At 41.5% G+C, this 19,505-nt stretch overlaps 1 protein-coding gene across 6 annotated transcripts in view; it reads left to right on the top strand.

Moving 5' to 3' along the window:
* Positions 1-19,505, top strand: part of ATP10B (ATPase phospholipid transporting 10B (putative)) — a 322,916-nt gene that overhangs the window by 261,771 nt on the left and 41,640 nt on the right. For 3 of the 6 annotated variants that reach the window (XM_032403661.1, XM_032403659.1, XM_032403660.1), the window contains one exon: positions 1,143-7,236. The exons of 2 other annotated variants lie outside the window; for them this stretch is intronic. In XM_032403661.1, the coding sequence (XP_032259552.1) occupies positions 1,143-1,602 (460 nt within the window). In that variant the 3' untranslated portion in view covers positions 1,603-7,236. Of the gene's footprint in view, positions 1-1,142; positions 7,237-9,632; positions 12,451-19,505 lie in introns of those variants that run through there. One more of the 6 variants, XM_032403664.1, reaches the window with a different exon arrangement.

Here is a 19,505-nt window from a genome sequence, read left to right as displayed (position 1 = left end):
GAAAATTCAAATTTCCAAGAAATTGAATCTTTCCTGAAACATATACATGGCCACCTGTACTGCCTCACTGGGTGAGATGAGAAAGAATTGGGGAAAATTTATCTGATTCCATGGGACCTACTGTTGTCTTCAGAAACCCCTTGCCCCTGAGGTCACCCTAAAGCTTTTAGACAATAGTGGAAGGATGGAGCCTTTCTATAAGGCTTTAGAAATAAAACTTTTTAAAGGATTATTTTTGAAAAAAACCATGAGTGTTCTCCTGACTGATTTAAGTACATTTTAGGTTAAGAAATCAACACCAAAAGGGGGAACGTGAGTTGTCCAGTATCACAAGATGGTGTAATGGTGTGATTCTTTCTCCATACACCACATAGTTTTATTCACTTCCTCACTCTTTCCTTCCCTAAACTTGGAATAGAGAAAAGATTCTAAACAAAGAGACTCCCAGAGTCCACATTCAACTTGGCAGGGACAAAGGAACACTTGAGTCGATCATCAGGGAGGTCAATTAACTTCTCTGGAGACCCTGGGAAACCCTTCTTGTCACTTATAGTGATAATACAGTGATGCTGTCAAGCCAGCCCATAGATTCAGGGGAAAAGTTTGTATTTAGAAACTACTAATTAATTAGTAATTAATAAAAAATTAATAAGTTCCACAAAGGGTTGACATTACAAATCAAGTACATTTGCCTGAATTAGAATAGTCCAGAAATAGAAATGGACCACATGTACATAGTGGGTAAAAGCCTTGGGATCCAGAGTGCTTGGTTCTGATCACAGCTCCATTACTGTGAGACTCTGGACAAATCACTTAATCCCTTGGTGCCTCAGTTTCATCATCTGCACACAGGGGGAAACAAAAGTACAGACTGCCCAAGATTGTTGGAAGAATGAAATGAGTTAATGTCTGAAGCATTTAGGATAGCTTGGATACATAATAAATGTTAGCTGTTATGTTCTGTTATTGTTGAACTCCCCATTACCAGAGGTGCCCAGGCCTAGATTTGATAGCCAACAGTCAGGGACATAACAAAGAGGATCTTGCCCTGTGTGGGGAATTCGATTCTAAGGCCCTTTCCAATGCTGAAATTCAAGAAGTCCACAAAAAACAAGTACTTTTATTCTGTTATTTCCTACCAGGTACTTTTTCCTATCTCTGCAAGGGACTTACGGGAAGTCTCTGATCTTAAAAGCTCAGAAAATCGACAAACTCCCCACAGACAAAAGAGACCTAGAAATGCAGAGTTGGAGAAGTAGACAGAGGCCTGTCCCTATTCCTGGAAAGGCTCAGAACACCCACCATCCAGTGCCACCTGTCCCAGAACGAGACTTCAGAGCCAGCACCCCAAAGAGCTCTAGCCCTCCCAAGCGGAAGTACAAGGAGGACTGGATGCTGCATGGAGAGAAATGCAGCAGAGACCATCTGAAGGATCACCCATGCCCAGGGGACTCCTCAGCTAAACTCTCATCCAGGGAATACCCGCTTCTGGGGCCTAGTAGGACAATGGCTTCGGGAGCCTACTCAAATGGACAGATTGATGAGTACAGGCCCTCAAGCAGGGGCAGTCATCGCCGATCCCAGAGTTCGCTGACCATATGAATGGCCTGCAGAAATCTCTACAAACTCAGAGGAAGCCACCCAATCAATGGCCTAATTAACCCCTGACTCTTCCTCTTCATGGAGGGAAGGACGTGCCAGATTTATTTGCTCCTAACCAGGCTTGACTTCCTTGGAGAAAATGCTGGCCCCAAGGGCTTTGACAAAGGACTGGAAACCAGTCAACCTCTACCTTTCTCCTGCTGCCAGGCAGCATATAATGCAAACAAAAATTTTATAAGGAAGCTATGTTTCTAATGCATTGAGTTTTAAAATTCTTTAGCCCAGAGACATTCTTGTGACCTTCCAAGTAAGTAGAACAAATGGCTAACACAACTGGGCCATAATTTTCCAAGATTCCAAGAGATATATCTACCCAGGCAATCTCTCAGGATATGGAAGTTTCTGGGCTTGTCAAGCCATCACCTCATCTTATTGTGCCAAGAGTTAAAGTTTCAGAAGAGACCCATATACACAGGTACTTCTTCTTGAGTGTATTGCAGTGGTAATTATGTCAGGTTTAACATTTTCATTCATAGAGAATTGGTTGCTTCCTGTCTCTAAGCCAAAGAGAACCATATCTAAAGATTAGATTTGAACTCAGTGTCACAGACACTTTTGAAAATTGTAGATCCATAGCTAGTGTAAGAGTCAACAACAACGTAAGCATGCTAAAGCAAATGGGTGCACTAGAAATCCCAAGCTTTAGCTAATGGGCCATATGTCCACAGTCTATACCAAGAGGATAGGAGCAGTACTCTTTTTTTAAGACTATTTATTTTTAAATAGAAGTACTCATCCTTATCCAGCTCTAAGACTTATAGACCTTAATACATCTGCACCCAGAATAAACCTGTATGATAGAGCAACTCTCAGCCCAAACAAGGACACCTCAAAGGATAGGGCCAATATTAAACCCTATCATTAAGCTTATCCCAGATTATTACCAGCTGGAAGACACTGGCCCATGCTTCAGTTACATTAGGGAGAGTCAGAGGAAGTCTCATTTCAGAGGTTAAAGGATTATGCAAACTTCTTATCCCTAGAGGTTACAAATGCCAAAATGTAAAAGTGCTCAAAACAGTGTTGAAATGAAAGAATGGATGATAGAATTCCAAGAAGCTATCAAGAGAATTCAGGTCTATTATGGACAAGGATGGTGTATCTCTAGTCTTTAAGATAAGTCAGAGAAGGCTACTGAACCCTCTCCTCCTTAAGGTAGTACCTATATATTAAGCAAAATCCCTGTATATTAAGGATGGATGCAACATGTGTGACAAGTCTTTGAGCCTGAGTCATAGCCACCCCACAATGTTGACTTGAGTAACTTCTCAGCAAAGATGCACAAAAAGATCTCAACAATTAAATTGGCAAATGACAGACTGAGCTCATCCTCTGACCATCCTGCTGACAAACCTGAACTGGAGGGACCATTTGAAGCATTGTGTCCCTGGAAGCAATACACTGGATCTCTTTTACTGTCTATGCCACATAATGATGCCAATAATGGCCAACAGGATAATTCTACATGCTGATTGCTAGAGAAGGAGCAGGTGAACACAGCAGGCAGAGCAGTAATGATAGGAATTGTTCCAAATGAGTGGTTTGAGCCAAAACTTGGATCATGGGGTCCTCACGTTCCCCATTTGATTTCTGCCCACTCCTGCAAGCCATACTGAGAGAGTTAGGATGTTCCAGAGAAGAACAGAGTAGTGGGAAGAACACTGGCCTCAGGAGATCTGGGTTTGAGTCTTTGCTTCTGTACTCTCTAGGAGCCAGGAGCCTTGAAGCAAGATGCCATACCTGCAAATTAGGTTAAAACTGCTCTACCTTCCAGGCTTGGCATAAGGATCAAGTCAAAAATACACAGGGGTTGTGCAAACCCTTTGAGAGCTGTAACACCCTCAGTAGTAACACAGGGATTTCTATTTCAGAGCTAAGGGGAAACAAGGTGATGGGAAACTTGTGAAAATGACCACTGTACCTAGATGCTAAACCATACCCAACATTGTGATGTTGTTCTCTTTCTTGCATGACCAACCATCCCAGTTTGCCTGGGGTTTTCCAAGTTTTAGCACATCCTAGGAAATCCCTCAGTCCTGGGCCACCTGAGACAGCTTGTCACCTACTCTTGCTGCCCTTTGAAACCAAACCAACTGTGACCATCCAACATGCCATCTTAAGGGAAAAGGTTTTAACAACTTTTCCTATAACATTATGCTAATCATTGTACTTAGTACATTTTTATACATTTATGACCTTTTACTGATTGACTGGAAATGAGTTATCCTTTATTAGAAAAAAATAAACATTGTTTTCCATAATTGCCTGCAGTTCTGAGTACCCTCTCATCCATCCATCCTTCTTTGCATTCATTCATTTATTCAGTAGTCTGTCCATCCATTTATCTATCCAATAAACTTCTGTTAAGCCCCTACTGGATGCCTGGTAATATGCTATGGGCTTTGAGGAATTCAGTTCCTGTCTTTAAAGAAGTTCATACCTTGTCAGACATAGAGTGTCAGGAACATGTTTGATCCAACATGAGAGCGTGACACAAACCAAAATGGCTATAGGAATTAGAAGCAGCAGCACACCGTCTCCTCTGTCTGTAACTCTAACCTAGCTACTCTCCTCTTGCTGGAAGCCTGACACCAGCCTCAAACCCAGATTGATTCAAGTGCCTCTTTTCACTCATTCAGAAAAGATCAAGTGGGTGCCTACTGCACAGCACTGTGTTAGGCAGCAAGGATAAAATAGGAGAGAAAACAGGCCCATCTCCTGCCCTCAAGGGATTTACAACCTAGAAGGGAAGACAGCCAATAATCAAGGAAATAGATATATGACACAGTTGAACTCTATGAGAAGAAAGAAGAATGGAAAAGAAGGGAGGAGTTGTTCCCAGGGTGATCAGAAAAGGCCTTTCCATGGAGGAGAGGAGACTTTAACCATGATAATAATACAGCAGGGAAGGGCTATTGCAGATGGAGAGAATTAACTATGAAAGCCCTGAAAAGGAAGAGTTTGGTATACAGAAGGAGAAGAAGAAAAAAGAAAAGAAAGGTCAGGATGACTAGAATCCAAATAAAAAAGAGTAAGTGCCCCCATGATAACGTTAATAGTAACAACCATACAAGCTCACTGTGTACTTGACACTAGACTAAGGGCACGTCATCATGTAAACCTCACAGCAACCCTCCAAAGTAGGTAATATTATGCTCTGCTATTTCAGTTAGCTTCTGCAACATACCGAACCACCACCACCCAAAATTTAGTGGACCAATACAATTACTTATGCACTCATGATTCTCTGTGCAATTTGAGGTGAAATGGCTGGGATCTTCCATCTTCAAGAACGTCAACCAACATTGTCATATGGCAGCAATGTTCTGGGAGTGAGAACAGAATCTACAAAGCCTCTTGAGACCTAAGCACAGAACTCACAGATCATCAATGCCACTACATTCTATCAAAGCAAATCACAAGGCCAGCCCAGTTTCAAGGGGGTGGGGAAAATACATTCCACCTTTAATGGGAGGATCTACAAAGAAATTTGAAGCCATTTGCAATCCATCACATCCCATTACAAAGGGAAAAACTGAGGCAAAGACAAGTCACATAATTATGGCACAGTCACACAATTAACAAGTGGGGAGGCAGCATTCAAGAGCCTGAAACTAGAGCCTATACTCTTAGCCACAAAGCTACACAACAGCAAGATGGGGCTGAAGGGGCAGGTAGGAACCAGATGACAGAGGGTCTTGTCTTCACATTCTCCTGAGAAGCAAAGTAGTTCAGTACTTACTGAGCTGGAATTCCACCCCAGCTCTGTCACAGACTGGCAATGTGACCCAGGGAGAGACCACACTGTGTTCAGCTGGGTTGCACAGCCAGACAAAATCTTAAGTAAAGAAAATACTAACAGCTAAGATGAACTGGAACCCATGCCTGCACTACCCTAAAATATCTTCCTGTTGAGCTGATCACCTGGCCAGAACTTTCTATTCTGCCCTGAGAGCCCCCAAGAAATCAATCACATAGGAGCAAATTCTCCCAGACAATCACAGAAGAGACAGCCCTTCCCTGCACCTCCAACCCAGGCAAGATTTCACTGACAAAGAAGGTGGGGATTGTGAACTGGAGCAAGCAGGACTTTTGAGAGCATTATAAAAGGAGTCCTGCCCATCCAAACTTCAGGACTCCCACAGTGAGGATCTGGGCAATGTCAGACAGGAGCTGAGACCCGGAGCCTTTTTCTTCAAAGGTGTTCTGGTGCCACCTAGCAGCAGTGGGGGAGCTGCTGCTTCTGAGGACTTTCTACAGCTAGAGCAGGGAAAACAAGAATGGAAGGGGAACTGAGCCAGAAGCCAGGAGCCCAGATTTCCAGTCTGCTCCGCCAGTGGTGTCCATTGTGACTCTGGACAAATCCCTTCACCAGGTTTCAACCTCAAACTGAGGTTCTCTTGGCTTCCTCAAACACTCAATGTAGGAACTGGATTGGTTCTAATATTCTGTGGTTCTAAGAGCTATTTGGGGGATGTTACAGTGCAGGAATGCCCCTGTGCAACCAAAACCTTCAGTTTACTATTTGTGCAGCTGTCTGATTCTCTATCATGCATGCACATGGTGGCAAATCCCATGAGGAAGGAACCCTGCAATCTTGTTCCCTGCTGTGTTCCAAGTGCTCAATACATGGCAGTGCTCAACAATGTTGTGACTCTGGATGTTGAAGAAACTCATCGATGGGGGCTGGTCTCGGAGTATAGCAGGCAGGAGGACAGCAACATTATTTGGGAAGATAATGAACCCCCCGAGCCTTTGCGAGGCCCCTGGTTGCCTTTCTCAGATCAGTAGGCAGTAAGGAGCTGCAAAGACGTAAAGCAGGGCAGGGCAGCCACCATCTCCAGCTGTCAAGGGGAAGCCAGAGCTAGGACATCTCTCTCCCTCACACAGGCTGTAGACTCACTCCAGGTGCTGAGGTATCTAAGGAGGAGTTTTAGTCTCCTATCATCTCCATCAACACTTCCATCTCCCCAGCCACTTACTCTTTAAATAAAGCACCAAGTTGAATCTCTAGTACCTTCCTTCCATGCATATCACTGCCCCTAAGCCCCTCCTCTGTCAATATTTAAACTGCCACCATCTGTGCCCTGACTCTCAGTCTGTCTACAAGAGAGGCCAGCCCTTCACAAGTCAGGCCTGGGGAAAGACAAGCCCAGGCACCTCAGGAACCAATACCACCTGGGAGGCAACAGTATCCTTAGCTCCTGTCTGCAGTGCCAGGTCAGCAAAGGGATGCTGGCTGACCAGACACTTAACTTTTAGGAAAAATATTTTTCCCCTCAGTGTCATGAGCTTTTCCTACCCCAGCTAACCTATATCCCACAAGATGAGGTGAAAGATATCCCTGCAGATGCAGATGACAAAATTCAGATAACAGGTAAGTGGATGAGCCCAGGGTTACTGGGTAATTTAGAATTAGAGCTGAGACTGGAATTGGGGTTTCCTAAACACTCAGTGAGGGCTCTTCAACCATCTCATCAGCCAGAGATTGACTGGCATTCCTTTCCAGGGCTGCTTAGACATTTAAAACTCAGAATAATGAAGGGGGGCGGAATCGGAGGGGGAGATGAACCATGAGAGACTATGGGCTCTGAGAAACAAACTGAGGGTTCTAGAGGGGAGGGGGGTGAGGGGATGGGTTAGCCTGGTGATGAGTATTAAAGAGGGCATGTATTGAATGGAGCACTGGGTGTTATACACAAACAATGAATCATGGAACACTACATCAAGAACTAATGATGTAATGTATGGTGATTAACATAACATAATAAAAATAAATAAATAAATAAATAAATAAATAAATAAAACTCCTAAAGGAGTAAAATTTCAAAATATCAGGCCACATGGCAGTTGAGTCAGGGTAGATTTGACCATAGAATCCTTCCAGAACTCCTCATATCACCCTGTTTGCCAAAGGGCAGCCTAGGATTGAAGGGTGGGGTTATACCAGTAAGTCACCTCTCAGAATTCTCTTCTCCCATCTTCAGGGGCAGAAGTGAATTCTGAAACCTCACCAACTGCTGCTTCTGAGCCTCCAATCCTGCCTTCAAAATAAGATTTATAAGATTTATAAGCTTTTGTCCCTTTTACAAAAAGAACTTTTGAAAAGAAGCATCCATTTGCTTTCTCCATTTATTTTTTTAAGATATTTATTTATTTATTTGACACAGAGAGAGAGAGAGACAGCAAGAGAGGGGACACAAGCAGGGGGAGAGGGAAAGAAGCAGGCTTCCCGCTGAGCAGGAAGTCTGATGCGGGGCTCAATCCCAGGACCCCGGGACCATGACCTAAGCCAAAGGCAGATGCTTAATGATTAAGTGACCCAGGCAACCCTGCTTTCCCCATTTATAACAGACTGGTATGTTGGGCAGTGAAAGTGGTCCTTCAGGAGGGGGGTACAAGACTGCAGGGCAGCTTAACATTTGCTATGCTTCTAGTCAGGCACTCCTCTTCTTAAAGATCAAGGAACCAGAGAAGGAATAGAAGACCCAGAGAGGGGATGTGAACTTGCCAGAGACTGAGAATCACCTCTGCTACCCTCAGCTACCCCATGATCTCATCCCAGGTGGCTGGAGGATAGTAATTTAAAAGGTCTGTTCCAGGTTGAAAATGAAACTTACAGGGTACCCTTTTACCAAATGGTCCCATTGGTGCCTCCCTCGGTAGGACCTCATATCACTCTCCTGGCTCCATTAATCAATTGGCTCAGGATAATCATAGGATGTCTTTCAGGCCATGGTCTTAATGAATATCATGACCAAATGTAAGACCTTGGTAACTCATATATTTTACAGCATTTTGGGGTACTTCATTGCAAAGAATAAGCAGGCATGGGAGTTTGGACAGAGTGGCAGACCAGAATGGTGGCAGAGGCAAGGGGGCATAGACACCTTTTGTCAGAAGACTCTTTAGAAAGCCCTTGCTTCACCACCTGGAAGTGATGGCCTACACATCAGGTGGCTCTTGCAACAATAGGACAAACGGAATATACCTCATTTTTTTGTTCCCTGTAAATGCTAATATGTTTTTCCATTTTGCTCCTCTATAAAATGGAACAAGGAAACCAACCGATGTCTGATAACTTTCCCAGGTCAACAGACATATGTGGCTGAAAGCAGAGATTCAACTCCAAGATGCCCAACTTTAGGGCCCAAAATATTAACCACTATGCTACACTTCTTCTACAGTATAGTGAAAAGAGCCCTGACTGAATTTAGGGTTGGGAGATCTGGGCTCCCAAATGTACAAATTTCTTATTGTGAGACTTTTCTTCCCTTATCCTTTCCATCTGTAAAATTAAGGGATTAGCCTGGAGACTTCTAAGGCCCCCCAGATTGTTCTGAATTCATGATTCTCACCTGTAAGAACACATACTCAGTTTACTCTTAAATGCCCTTGAAGCTTTTCAAGTAGATGAGCTAGAAACCAGAATAATCAGCTCTTGTAAAGGATAATTAGAGCCACTAGCAAGTTAATTGAAGACCTGGTGACTGGCTAAGCATTAGCAAATCACAAAAACAGCTTGGGGATGGAGAGTAGGAAGAGTAAGCAGGTGGTAAGGAAAAAATCTGAAGGTTATTAAGATAACTCCCGGAGGAAATAAGAAAAAGCTGTGTGTTCTACTTATGCCCCAACTCCTGAGTTGGGTATACACTGGACCCCCATCACTTGACCCCGACCTATCTTGCCAGGCTCAGAGCCCATGTTCAAGGGAACCTAATTGCTTACCATTATAAACACATTGTATACTTTCCAACCTCTGTGCCTTTGGTTGAGCCATCTCCTCTACCTAAAATGCCTGCTCAAAGCCTGAATCTCAAATTCAGACTTCTAAAGACCACTTCTTCCATAAAGCTATCCCTAGTCCCTGAACTCCCAAAGCTCTCTTCACGTATCTTACGGAACTCAATACAGACACTTCTAGTTACTCAGGTCTTTTCTTCTTTTTTTTTTTCAATCATCCTTCCTAGAATGACAGAGCCTGAAGTGACAAGTCCTAAATGATTCATCCTAGGGCTAGAACCAAGCCTTGGCCAACGACAATAGTGGACTGGCTCATAAGAATGTTCTTTCATCTACTCCTGACTACAAATGCAGGAGGCAGAGGTAGGGACAGACATTTCCTTTGCCTTTCCCCATACCAGGAGGTCTCTGCCTCAGCCTCCCACTTCTTCTCTTCCCCAAAGGCAAAGACCAGAGGATGATCCAATGGTCAGTGTCCCCCCACCCCCCAAAAAAATCGGTGGTTCTTGGGGGCCTAATCTTAAAACAGCTTCAGACACATTCTGGATTCTCCTGTGTCTCTTCCATTTCCTCCTTCCATGAGGTCAAACAGCACAACTAAGCTAAGTGTTCCCTTACAGGGAAGACCAACCTCTCTTTTGCTCCCTTTCCCCCCCTCTTCTACTTTGGGCCATTGGGCTTAGTTATAAATAATGTTTGTTTCCATTCTACTAATGTTTCTGGTAGCACTACTCTGGGGAGAAGAAAGTAGAGCAATGGGAAAGTGGAGGTCCACCAAGGGGAGATAAAGTGATTGTCCATGTGGGATGCAGACATTCTTGTGTTCTATGTCTATGATGACACCAAAATACCATCAAAATTTCAATTGGTATTTTTATCCCCATTTATAAGTAAGCAAACTGAGACTCAGAAAAATTAGGTAGCTTATACAAAACGCACTATTTCTTAAGTAGGCTCTATACCCAGTGTGGAGCCCAACATGGGGCCTGAACTCATGACCCCAAGATCAAGACCTGAGCTGAGATCAAGAATCAGATGCTTAACCAACTGAACAACCCAGGCATCCCCCAAAAATTGCACTATTAATAAGAGGCAGAAAAGATATTCCAAACCCAGACCAGATTCTCAGCCTACTATAATTAACAACAAGGGCAGCCTGGTCTTTGGTAAACAGCACATCAGTTCTGTCTCCTAGACTCCCTCAGGGTCTCAGTTTGTACCTCTAGCCACTTAAGCTTTCCAGCCTCCTTTCCTTCCAGTTTTTCCATGGGCATACCCTCCAAACACCGACATAGAGCCTGGGAGGAGTGGCACCCTGGAAGACATGATGACATTGGCATAGCTCTAATTACAGCTCCAACAGCCTGTGTTAAGCCTAGTAGACAAACCATACCAGAAGCACATTAATTTCTGCCCCAGCTGGCTCCCACCATGGGAAGGCTTACATTGCCATGCTCAAAGGGGCTCTGCCTGAACCCCTGATGTGGGAGGGATGCACCCAGCCCTGCCTCTCTTCTTATTTTTAATTAGAAGTTCCATTAAAACCACTACAGCAATGAGGCACACACCAGGCAACATACTTCAGGACAATTAGCACACTCCTCAGGGGGCTAAAATGGCCTCAGCCTTGGTCTGGGCAACATAATTGCACCAAAACATACAGCCTACAAGGAGGCTCCCATTTTAAGTGGAAAGAAACAATTAGTCACACAATCTATCAGGCAGTTAGATCTGTAGGAAATTATTCAATATACATAATTTAAAAGTTTGCCAGGGGTTGAGATATATGGAAATTATTACTTGCCTATGGCTTGGTACATCAATAAGCAAACCACTATCCCCATCCACACCCACCCCATACTATTAATGCTCTATGTCTCTGTGTGTAGATACCCACCAAGTAAAGAGACTAGTTGTAATTATGTGTCTGGATCACTGTAAACAGTATTTCATTCCTAAAATGTGGGAAATAATCAGTGGGGCAGAGAGGTTATGGAACCCCCATCTACCTCACTGCCACTTTCTGAATCCCCAAGCCACTAATTAAAACCTGCCCCTAAGATAGCTCCTGGCCAAGTCATCCTGGTGATTCTGAGAAGTAAATAAAAAGAGCAAATTACAAGGCCAGAAAGACCTCTCTGAACACCAGGAAAGCTGCAGAAAACCACCCGAGGCTTCCTGGACTCTGTTTGAAGCCATACTCCCGGATTCCACATGCAGAAGCATCTTGTCTGCTTCGATCATCCCTCTCTAGCACTCATTACTGAACCGTTGTACCTTCCACAGACCAGCAGTGCCGCTATAATTAATATTCAACTGGCATTTCCACTGCACACTCAAAGCCTGTTCTTTCAGCCTTTTCAAATCCAATTCAGACCAAAGTAATCTTTGCCCTTGCATTTTGGTTCAGGCAGCAGTGATTGTTAGGATGGCAGATTATGGTTTATTAGCATCTATTGAACAGCAAAGGAGCCCGGCATGATAGCGGTCATCACTAGGTCTCTGAGACTAAACTAGGTCTCACAAACTAAAATTAACACCCAGCAGGACACAAATACTGGGGCAGGAAGGAGACCATTTCAGGAAGAATTATTATAATTTTTCATATAAGACTATAGATGGAGTGGGAGGGGGGATTGTGAGGCGTCCAACAAAGGGGGTGGTCCAGCTAAGAGGAGGCAACCACTGTTTGACCACTAACTTCAGAGTTTCCACAATCAACCTTCAAGTGTCATTATTTGTGGGTCTAGAGCAACTGATACAGTGTAAGGAGGCCTTGACTCAAATCCTGGACAAAATCCACTGCATGACCTTGTGCAAATTCTTTCCCACTCAGGAACTCAGCCCCTTATGTTTAAAATGAGAGTTAAATAGGATTAGTGGTGTTTAAACTATCTCCCTGGGGTGGAGATGGTCAAATTCCCTTCCCTACATTACCCAGAACACTTCTCATCCTACCTGTTTCATATGCCAGTCTTTTCCCTAAGATCTTGTTTTTAAAAAAATCATGTTGGGGGCGCCTGGGTGACTCAGTCAGTTAAGCATCCAACTCTTGATTTCAGCTCAGGTCATGATCTCAGGGTAATAGGATCAAGCCCCGGAATCTGCTTGAAATTCTCTCCCTGTCTCCTTCCTCCCCTCCCCCTGCTTGTGTTTGCTCTCTAAATAAATAAAAGTAAATAAAATCTTTTAAAAGTAAAAAAGTAATAAGTAATTGTGTTTTTTAATCTGTAAAATACAAGTTTGAAGCCACTAGATGATCACTAAAATCTTTCATAGCTCTAAGGGTCTACGAAGTAGTAAGAACTGAAATGGTACAAGGAATTCACCATGCTAATACAGAAGTATGTATTTTAAGTGGCCAAAGAGATATAAGACATGGACAGAAGAAGCAGTTTAACCTGGAATCTCAGCAAAGCAGAGAAAACACCCAGAGATAATACTAATGACTGTAAGTACATAAACACAAAGCACAGGAGACCTGACAACTATGACTTTGAGAGGTATGTAGGCTTTTTTAATAACTAATACAGCTCAGCAACATTCTAGGTCAGATTTCTTGCATAGATGGAAGGCCCCTGGGTCCAAGCTCGTAAGTCCAGATTAATTAAACTTTCTACCCTTTCTCCTGAATGTATGCATTGCTCACACATGCAAGCTTTGAACATGGGAAGAGATCAGCTTCTTGAAAAAAAAAAATCTTCTAAAGACATTCTGAAACCTAAAAAAAAAAAAAAAAATCGCTATGGGTCTTCCAAGATGAAATCAAATGACTAGTTAATGAAAACCTGTAATACCAGACAAAGTTAACTCAAACTCAAATAACCTATAATACCAAACAAAGTTAACTTCTGAAACATAAAAAGAAACCATCAGCTCAACTTCCAGTTAAACATGGTAGACTGATATACATGTTTTCCTCTATTCTCTTCTAAAATCCCACTGGAATAGGAGTTAAGCAAGGAGAAAGATCTAAAACCTCAAGAACAATAAGAAAGGGAAAGAAATAGATACACAAGGGGAGTCAACAAAACTTAGGAAAATGGAAAATGAAGGAGAGGTAAATAAATTAGATATCAGCTTTTCTCTCTCTCTCTGCAAAGGACCTACAGGGTGAAAAACTAAGATAAATCCAGGCAATACCTGCCAAAGAACCTCAGAAAGGCTCAGAAATAGATAGCAAGAGGAATATAGTGGAGTAGGAAGATCCTAAACTCACCTCTACCACGTACACACCAAGGTGGCCACTACATATAAAGCAACTCCCTCTGAGAATGACCTGAAGGCTAACAAAACAGCTCTTCCACACCTAAAGATAAAAGGGGGGGGGGGGGACAAAACAAACAAACAAAAACATCAAGAAGGGTAGGAGGGGCAGGAGGGGCAGAGATGTGGTTTGGTCAGGAATCAAACCCCTGGCACAGAAAACCACAAGTAGGAGAGAGGTCACAGGTGTAGAGGTCCTCCCTGAGAATTAAGGGGTTCAAGCACCACACTGAACACCCCCTGCCCCAGGGATCTGTACCAAGAAGATGAGCTCCCATGATATTTGGCTTTGAAAATCTGTGGAGGTTAATTCTGGAAAAGCCAAGGGCTATAGGAAACTAAGACTCCACTCTTAAAGGGCACACACACACAATCTCACTTGCTCCAAGATCGAGCAGAGGCAGCAGTTTGAAAATCCCTGAGCTATACATGAAGGAGGTTTATTGACTAATTTTAGGACATGTGCCAGAGGGCCAGGGATCTGTGGGAACTTTTCTTAGGAACAGAATCACAGGAAGATGCCATTTTTCTTGTTCTCTTTAGCCTAACTGGCCAGTGCTGGTGGGCACCAGTTGGGTTTTTTTGGGGGGTTTTTTTTTGTTTTTAATATTTTATTTATTTGACAGAGAGATAGCGAGAGCAGGGACACAAGCAGGGGGAGTGGGAGAGGGAGAAGCTGGCTTCCCGCAGAGCAGGGAGCCTGATGTGGGGCTCGATCCCAGGACCCTGGGATCATGACCTGAACCGAAGGCAGACACTTAAGAACTGATCCACCCAGCAGCCCCTGGTGGGCACCAGTTCTGACACTATTTCTTGAGCATCAATCACTGTGCCTCAGTGTTCCACATGGACCAACCCCACCTAAAACACCTTCCTTAGGAGGGACCCCTCCAAAGCAGCTCCCACCCTGTAGCACCCAGCAGGCAGCCTTGGTCAAGACCACACACCTCCAAAGTGACACCTGCCCCAAGAAGGGGGGAGCCAACCTCACCCACCAATACATCTGCAGTAGCTACAGCATGCCTCTCAGCCAGCCATCCCCACCATTGTGCTTGCATCACTTATAGCCCGGTCATAATAAGAGGACACATGGAGCCCACACAGGGGAGCCCCTGGTTCTGATGACCAAGAGGGATTGCATTTCTGGGTCCCACAGGACACTTTCTACATGAATCCACTACCTTCAAGACTAGGAGACATAGCTGACCTATCTAATACATAGAAACAAACACAGAGGGTCCAATAAAATGAGGAGACAGAGGAATATGTTCTAAACGAAAGAACAAGACAAACCCACATAAAAAGAACTAAATGAAATAGAGCTAAGGAATCTACTTGATAAATAGTTCAAAGTAATAGTAATAAAGATGCTCACTGAACTTGGGAGAAAAGTGGATAAACTCAATGAAAACTTCAACAAAGAGACAGAAAATTTGAAAAGAACCAATCAGAGCTGAAGAATACAACAGTGGACATGAAAAATACACTAAAAGGAATCAACAGCAGATTAGAAGATGCAAAAGAATGGATCAGTGATCTGGAAGACAGGGTAATGGAAATTTTCCAAACTGAAGTGCAAAAAGAAAAAACAATTTTAAAAAAATAAGGCTAGGTTAAGGGACCTCTGGGACAACATCAAGTGTACTAACATTCACATTATAGGGATTCCAGAAGAAGAGAGAAAAGGGGGCAGAGAATTTAGTTGAAGAAATAATAGATGAAAACTTCCCTACCTGGGGAAGGAAACAGACATCCAGGTCCAGGAATAAAAGAGAGCCCCAAACAAGATGAACCCAAAGTTGTCCACACCAAGACACATAATAATTTAAATGTAAAAATTTTAAGATAAATAATCTTAAAAGCAACAAGAGAAACACAACCAGTTATGTACAAGGGAACACTCATAAGACTATCAGCTGATTTTTTAGCAAAAACCTGCAAGCCAAAAGGAAATAAAATGATATATTCAAAGTACTAAAAGTAAAAAACCTACAACCCAGAAAAGTCTACCCAGCAAAGTTAACACTCAGAATTTAAAAGATAAAGATTTTCCCAGGCAAAAGTTGAAAAAGTTTGTCACCACTACCCAGCCTTACATAAAATGTTAAAAAACTTCTTTAGGAAGAAAAGAAATGGCCATAACTAGAAGAAAATTATAAAAGATAAAGTTTCACTGATTAAAGCAAACATACACTCACTTATCTATCACTTATAAAGCTAGTATGAAGGTTGAAGGAAAAAAAGTAGTAAAATTAACTGTATCTATAATAATTAGCAAAAGGAAACACAAAATAAAAGTATTAAAATGTGACCTCACATACATAAAAAGATGGGGAGGAGTAAAAATATAGCACTTTTAGAATGTGTTCAAACTTAAGTGACCAACAATTTAAAATAGACTGCTGTATACCTAGAGTGTATATAGGAACTTCATGGTAACCACAACCAAAAACCTATATTAGATACATAAAAAAAATAAAGAGAAAGGGATCCAAGCATAACACTGAAGAAAGTCATTAAATCGCAAGGGAAGAGAGCAAGAGAAGAAAGGAACAGAATAACTACAAAAACAACCAGAAACCAATTAACAAAATGGCAGTAAGTACATACCTATTAATAACGGGCTTTAAATGTAAATGGACTAAATGCTCCAATCAAAAGACATATGGGTACCAAATGGATTTTTAAACACACACAAACACACAAATAAATAAACAACAACAAAAAAACAAGATCACCAATCTACATATATACTGCCTACAAGAGACTTCAGACCTAAACACACATACAGACTGAAAGTAAAGGGATAGAAAAAGATATTCCATGCAAATGAAAGCAAAAAAAAAAGTTGGGGTAGCAACACTTAAATCAGACAAAATAGACTAAAACAAAGACTATAACAAGAGACAAAGAAGGGCATTACAGAATGATAAAGGGATCAATCCAAAAAGAGGATATAATAATTATAAATTCTTATGAACCCAACAGAGAAGCACCTAAATACATAAAGCAATTATTAACAGAAAAAGAGAGAAATTGACAGTAATACAATAATAGTTGGGGACTTTAATACCCCACTTACATCAATGAATAGATCATCCAGACAGAAAATCAGTAAGGAATAAGTGGCTTCAAATGACACATGAGAGCAGATGGACTTAACGGGTACATACAGAACATTCCATCCAGAAAACAGAATACACATTCTTTTCAAGTGTACATGGAACATTCTCCAGAATAGATCACATTAGGCCACAAAACAAGTCTCAACCAATTTAAAAAGATTGAAATCATATCAAGCAACTTTTCCAATAATGATATGAAACCACAAATCAATTACAAGATAAAAATGGGGGGGGGAACATGAAGACAAAACAAGATACTACTAAACAACCAATGGGTCAAGGAAGAAATAAAAAAAGAAATCAAAAAATACATGGAGATAAATGAAAATGGGAACACAGTGTTCCAAAATCTTTAGGATATTGCAAAATCAGTTCTAAAAGGGCGGGTTATAGCAAACCAGGACTACTTCAAGAAACAAGAAAAATCTTTGTCAACCTAACTTTATACCTAAAGGAACTAGAAAAGGAAGAACAAACAAAGCTCAAAAGAAGAAGATAGCAGGAGGGGAAGAATGAAGGGGGGGGAATCGGAGGGGGAGACGAACCATGAGAGACTATGGACTCTGAAAAACAAACTGAGGGTTCTAGAAGGGAGGGGGGGTGGGAGGATGGGTTAGCCTGGTGATGGGTATTAAGGAGGGCACATTCTGCATGAAGCACTGGGTGTTATACGCAAACAATGAATCATGGAACACTACATCAAAAACTAATGATGTAATGTATGGTGATTAACATAACATAATAAAAAAAAAGAAAGAAAAAAGTTAGTAGAGGGAAGGAAATAATAAAGATCAGAGTGGAAATAAATGAAACCAAAACTAAGAAAAAAGTAGAAGAGATCAATGAAACTAAAAGCTTGTCCTTTGAAAACACCAACAAAACTGATAAACCTTTAGCCAGACTCAAGGGAAAAAAAGAGAGGACTCAAATAAATAGGATCATAAATTAAAGGGGAGAGAGGTACCTGGGTAGCTCAGTTGGTTAAGAGTCTGACTCTTGATTTCAGCTCAGGTCATGATCTCAGGGTGGTAAACTCAAGCCCTGCCTCGGGCTCCATGCTAGGCATGGAGACTGCTTAAGATTCTCTCTCTCCCTCTCCCTCTGCCCCTCCCCCCACTCACATGCATGCTCACTTTCATGCATGCTCTCTCAAATAAATAAATAAAATCTTTTAAAAAAATTAAAGGAGAGAGGTTATGACCAACACCAGAGAAATATAAAGAATTAAGAGACTACTACAAAAATTTATCAACGAATTAGTGACCTAGAAGAAATGGATAAACTCCTTGAAATATATAATCTTCCAAGACTAAATTAGGAAGAAATAGAAAATCCAAACAGACCAATTACTAGTAATGAAATTGAATCAGTAATCAAAAAATTCCCAACAAACAAAAGTCCAGGACCAGATGGCTTCACAGGTAAATTCTACCAAACATTTAAAAGAGTTAATATTTATCCTTCTCAAACTATTCCCAAAAAATTGAAGAGAAAGAAACACTTCCAAAATCATTCTGTGAGGCCAGCATTTCCCTGATCTCAAAACCAGATGAAGATACTACAAAAAAAAAAAAAAAAAATTACAGGCCAGTATCCCTGATGAACACAGGTGCAAAAATCCTCACCAAAATATTAGCAAGCCAAATTCAAAAATATAGGATCAAGTGGGATTTATTGCAAATCAATTAACATGATACATCACATTAACAAACTGAAGGATAAAAATTAAATAATCATAATAGATGCAGAAAAAACCTTCGACAAAATTCAACATCCATTCCCAATAAAAACTCAAAAAATACCTCAACATAATAAAGACCATATATGACAAACTCACAGCTAACATCACACTCAACAGTAAAAAGCTTAAAGTTTCTCCCCTAAGATCAGGAACAAGGCAAGAATGCCCACTCCTACCACTACTATTCAACATAGTCCTGAAATCCTAGCCTCAGCAATCAGACAAGAAAAAGAAAAGACACCCCAAGGAAGGAAGAAGTAAAACTGTCACTATTTGCAGATGACATGATTCTATATAGAGAAAACTCTAAAGACTACCAAAAACTATGAGAATAAATGAATTCAATACAATTTCAGGAAACAAAATATACAGAAATCATAGTTCTATACACTAATAATAAAGTAGCAAAAAGAAATTAAGAAAACAATCCCACTTACAATTGCATCAAAAAGAACAAAATGCCTAGGAATAAATTTAACCAAGGAGGTGAAAGACCTGCACTTTGAAAACTATAAGATTTTGATGAAAGAAATCAAAGAGGACACAAATAAATGGAAAAGCATGCCATGTTCATGGAGTAGAGGAATATTGTTAAAATATCCCTACTACCCAAAGGAGTCTATGGATCCAGCACAATCCCTACCATATACCAATAGCATTTTGTGCAGAACTAGAATTAATAACCCTAAAATTTGTTTGGAACCACAAAAGACGCTGAATAGAGCAATCTTAAGAAAAACAAAGCTAGAAGTATCGTGCTCCCAGACTTCAAACTGTACTAACAAAGCTATAGTAATCAAAACTATATGGTATGGGCACAAAAATAGACACAGATGGAACAGAATAGACAGTCCAGAAAGTAAGCCATGCTTACATGGTTAATTAATCCACGACAAATGAGACAAGAATATATGGGGAAAAGACAATCTCTTCAATAAACGGGCTGGGAAAACTGGACAGCAACATGG

Source organism: Phoca vitulina, unplaced genomic scaffold (assembly GCF_004348235.1).
Source record: "Phoca vitulina isolate PV1807 unplaced genomic scaffold, GSC_HSeal_1.0 scaffold6, whole genome shotgun sequence".
Lineage (NCBI taxonomy): Eukaryota > Metazoa > Chordata > Mammalia > Carnivora > Phocidae > Phoca > Phoca vitulina.
Note: the sequence above shows the minus strand (reverse complement) of the source record. Positions and strands in the feature narration are given on the sequence as shown.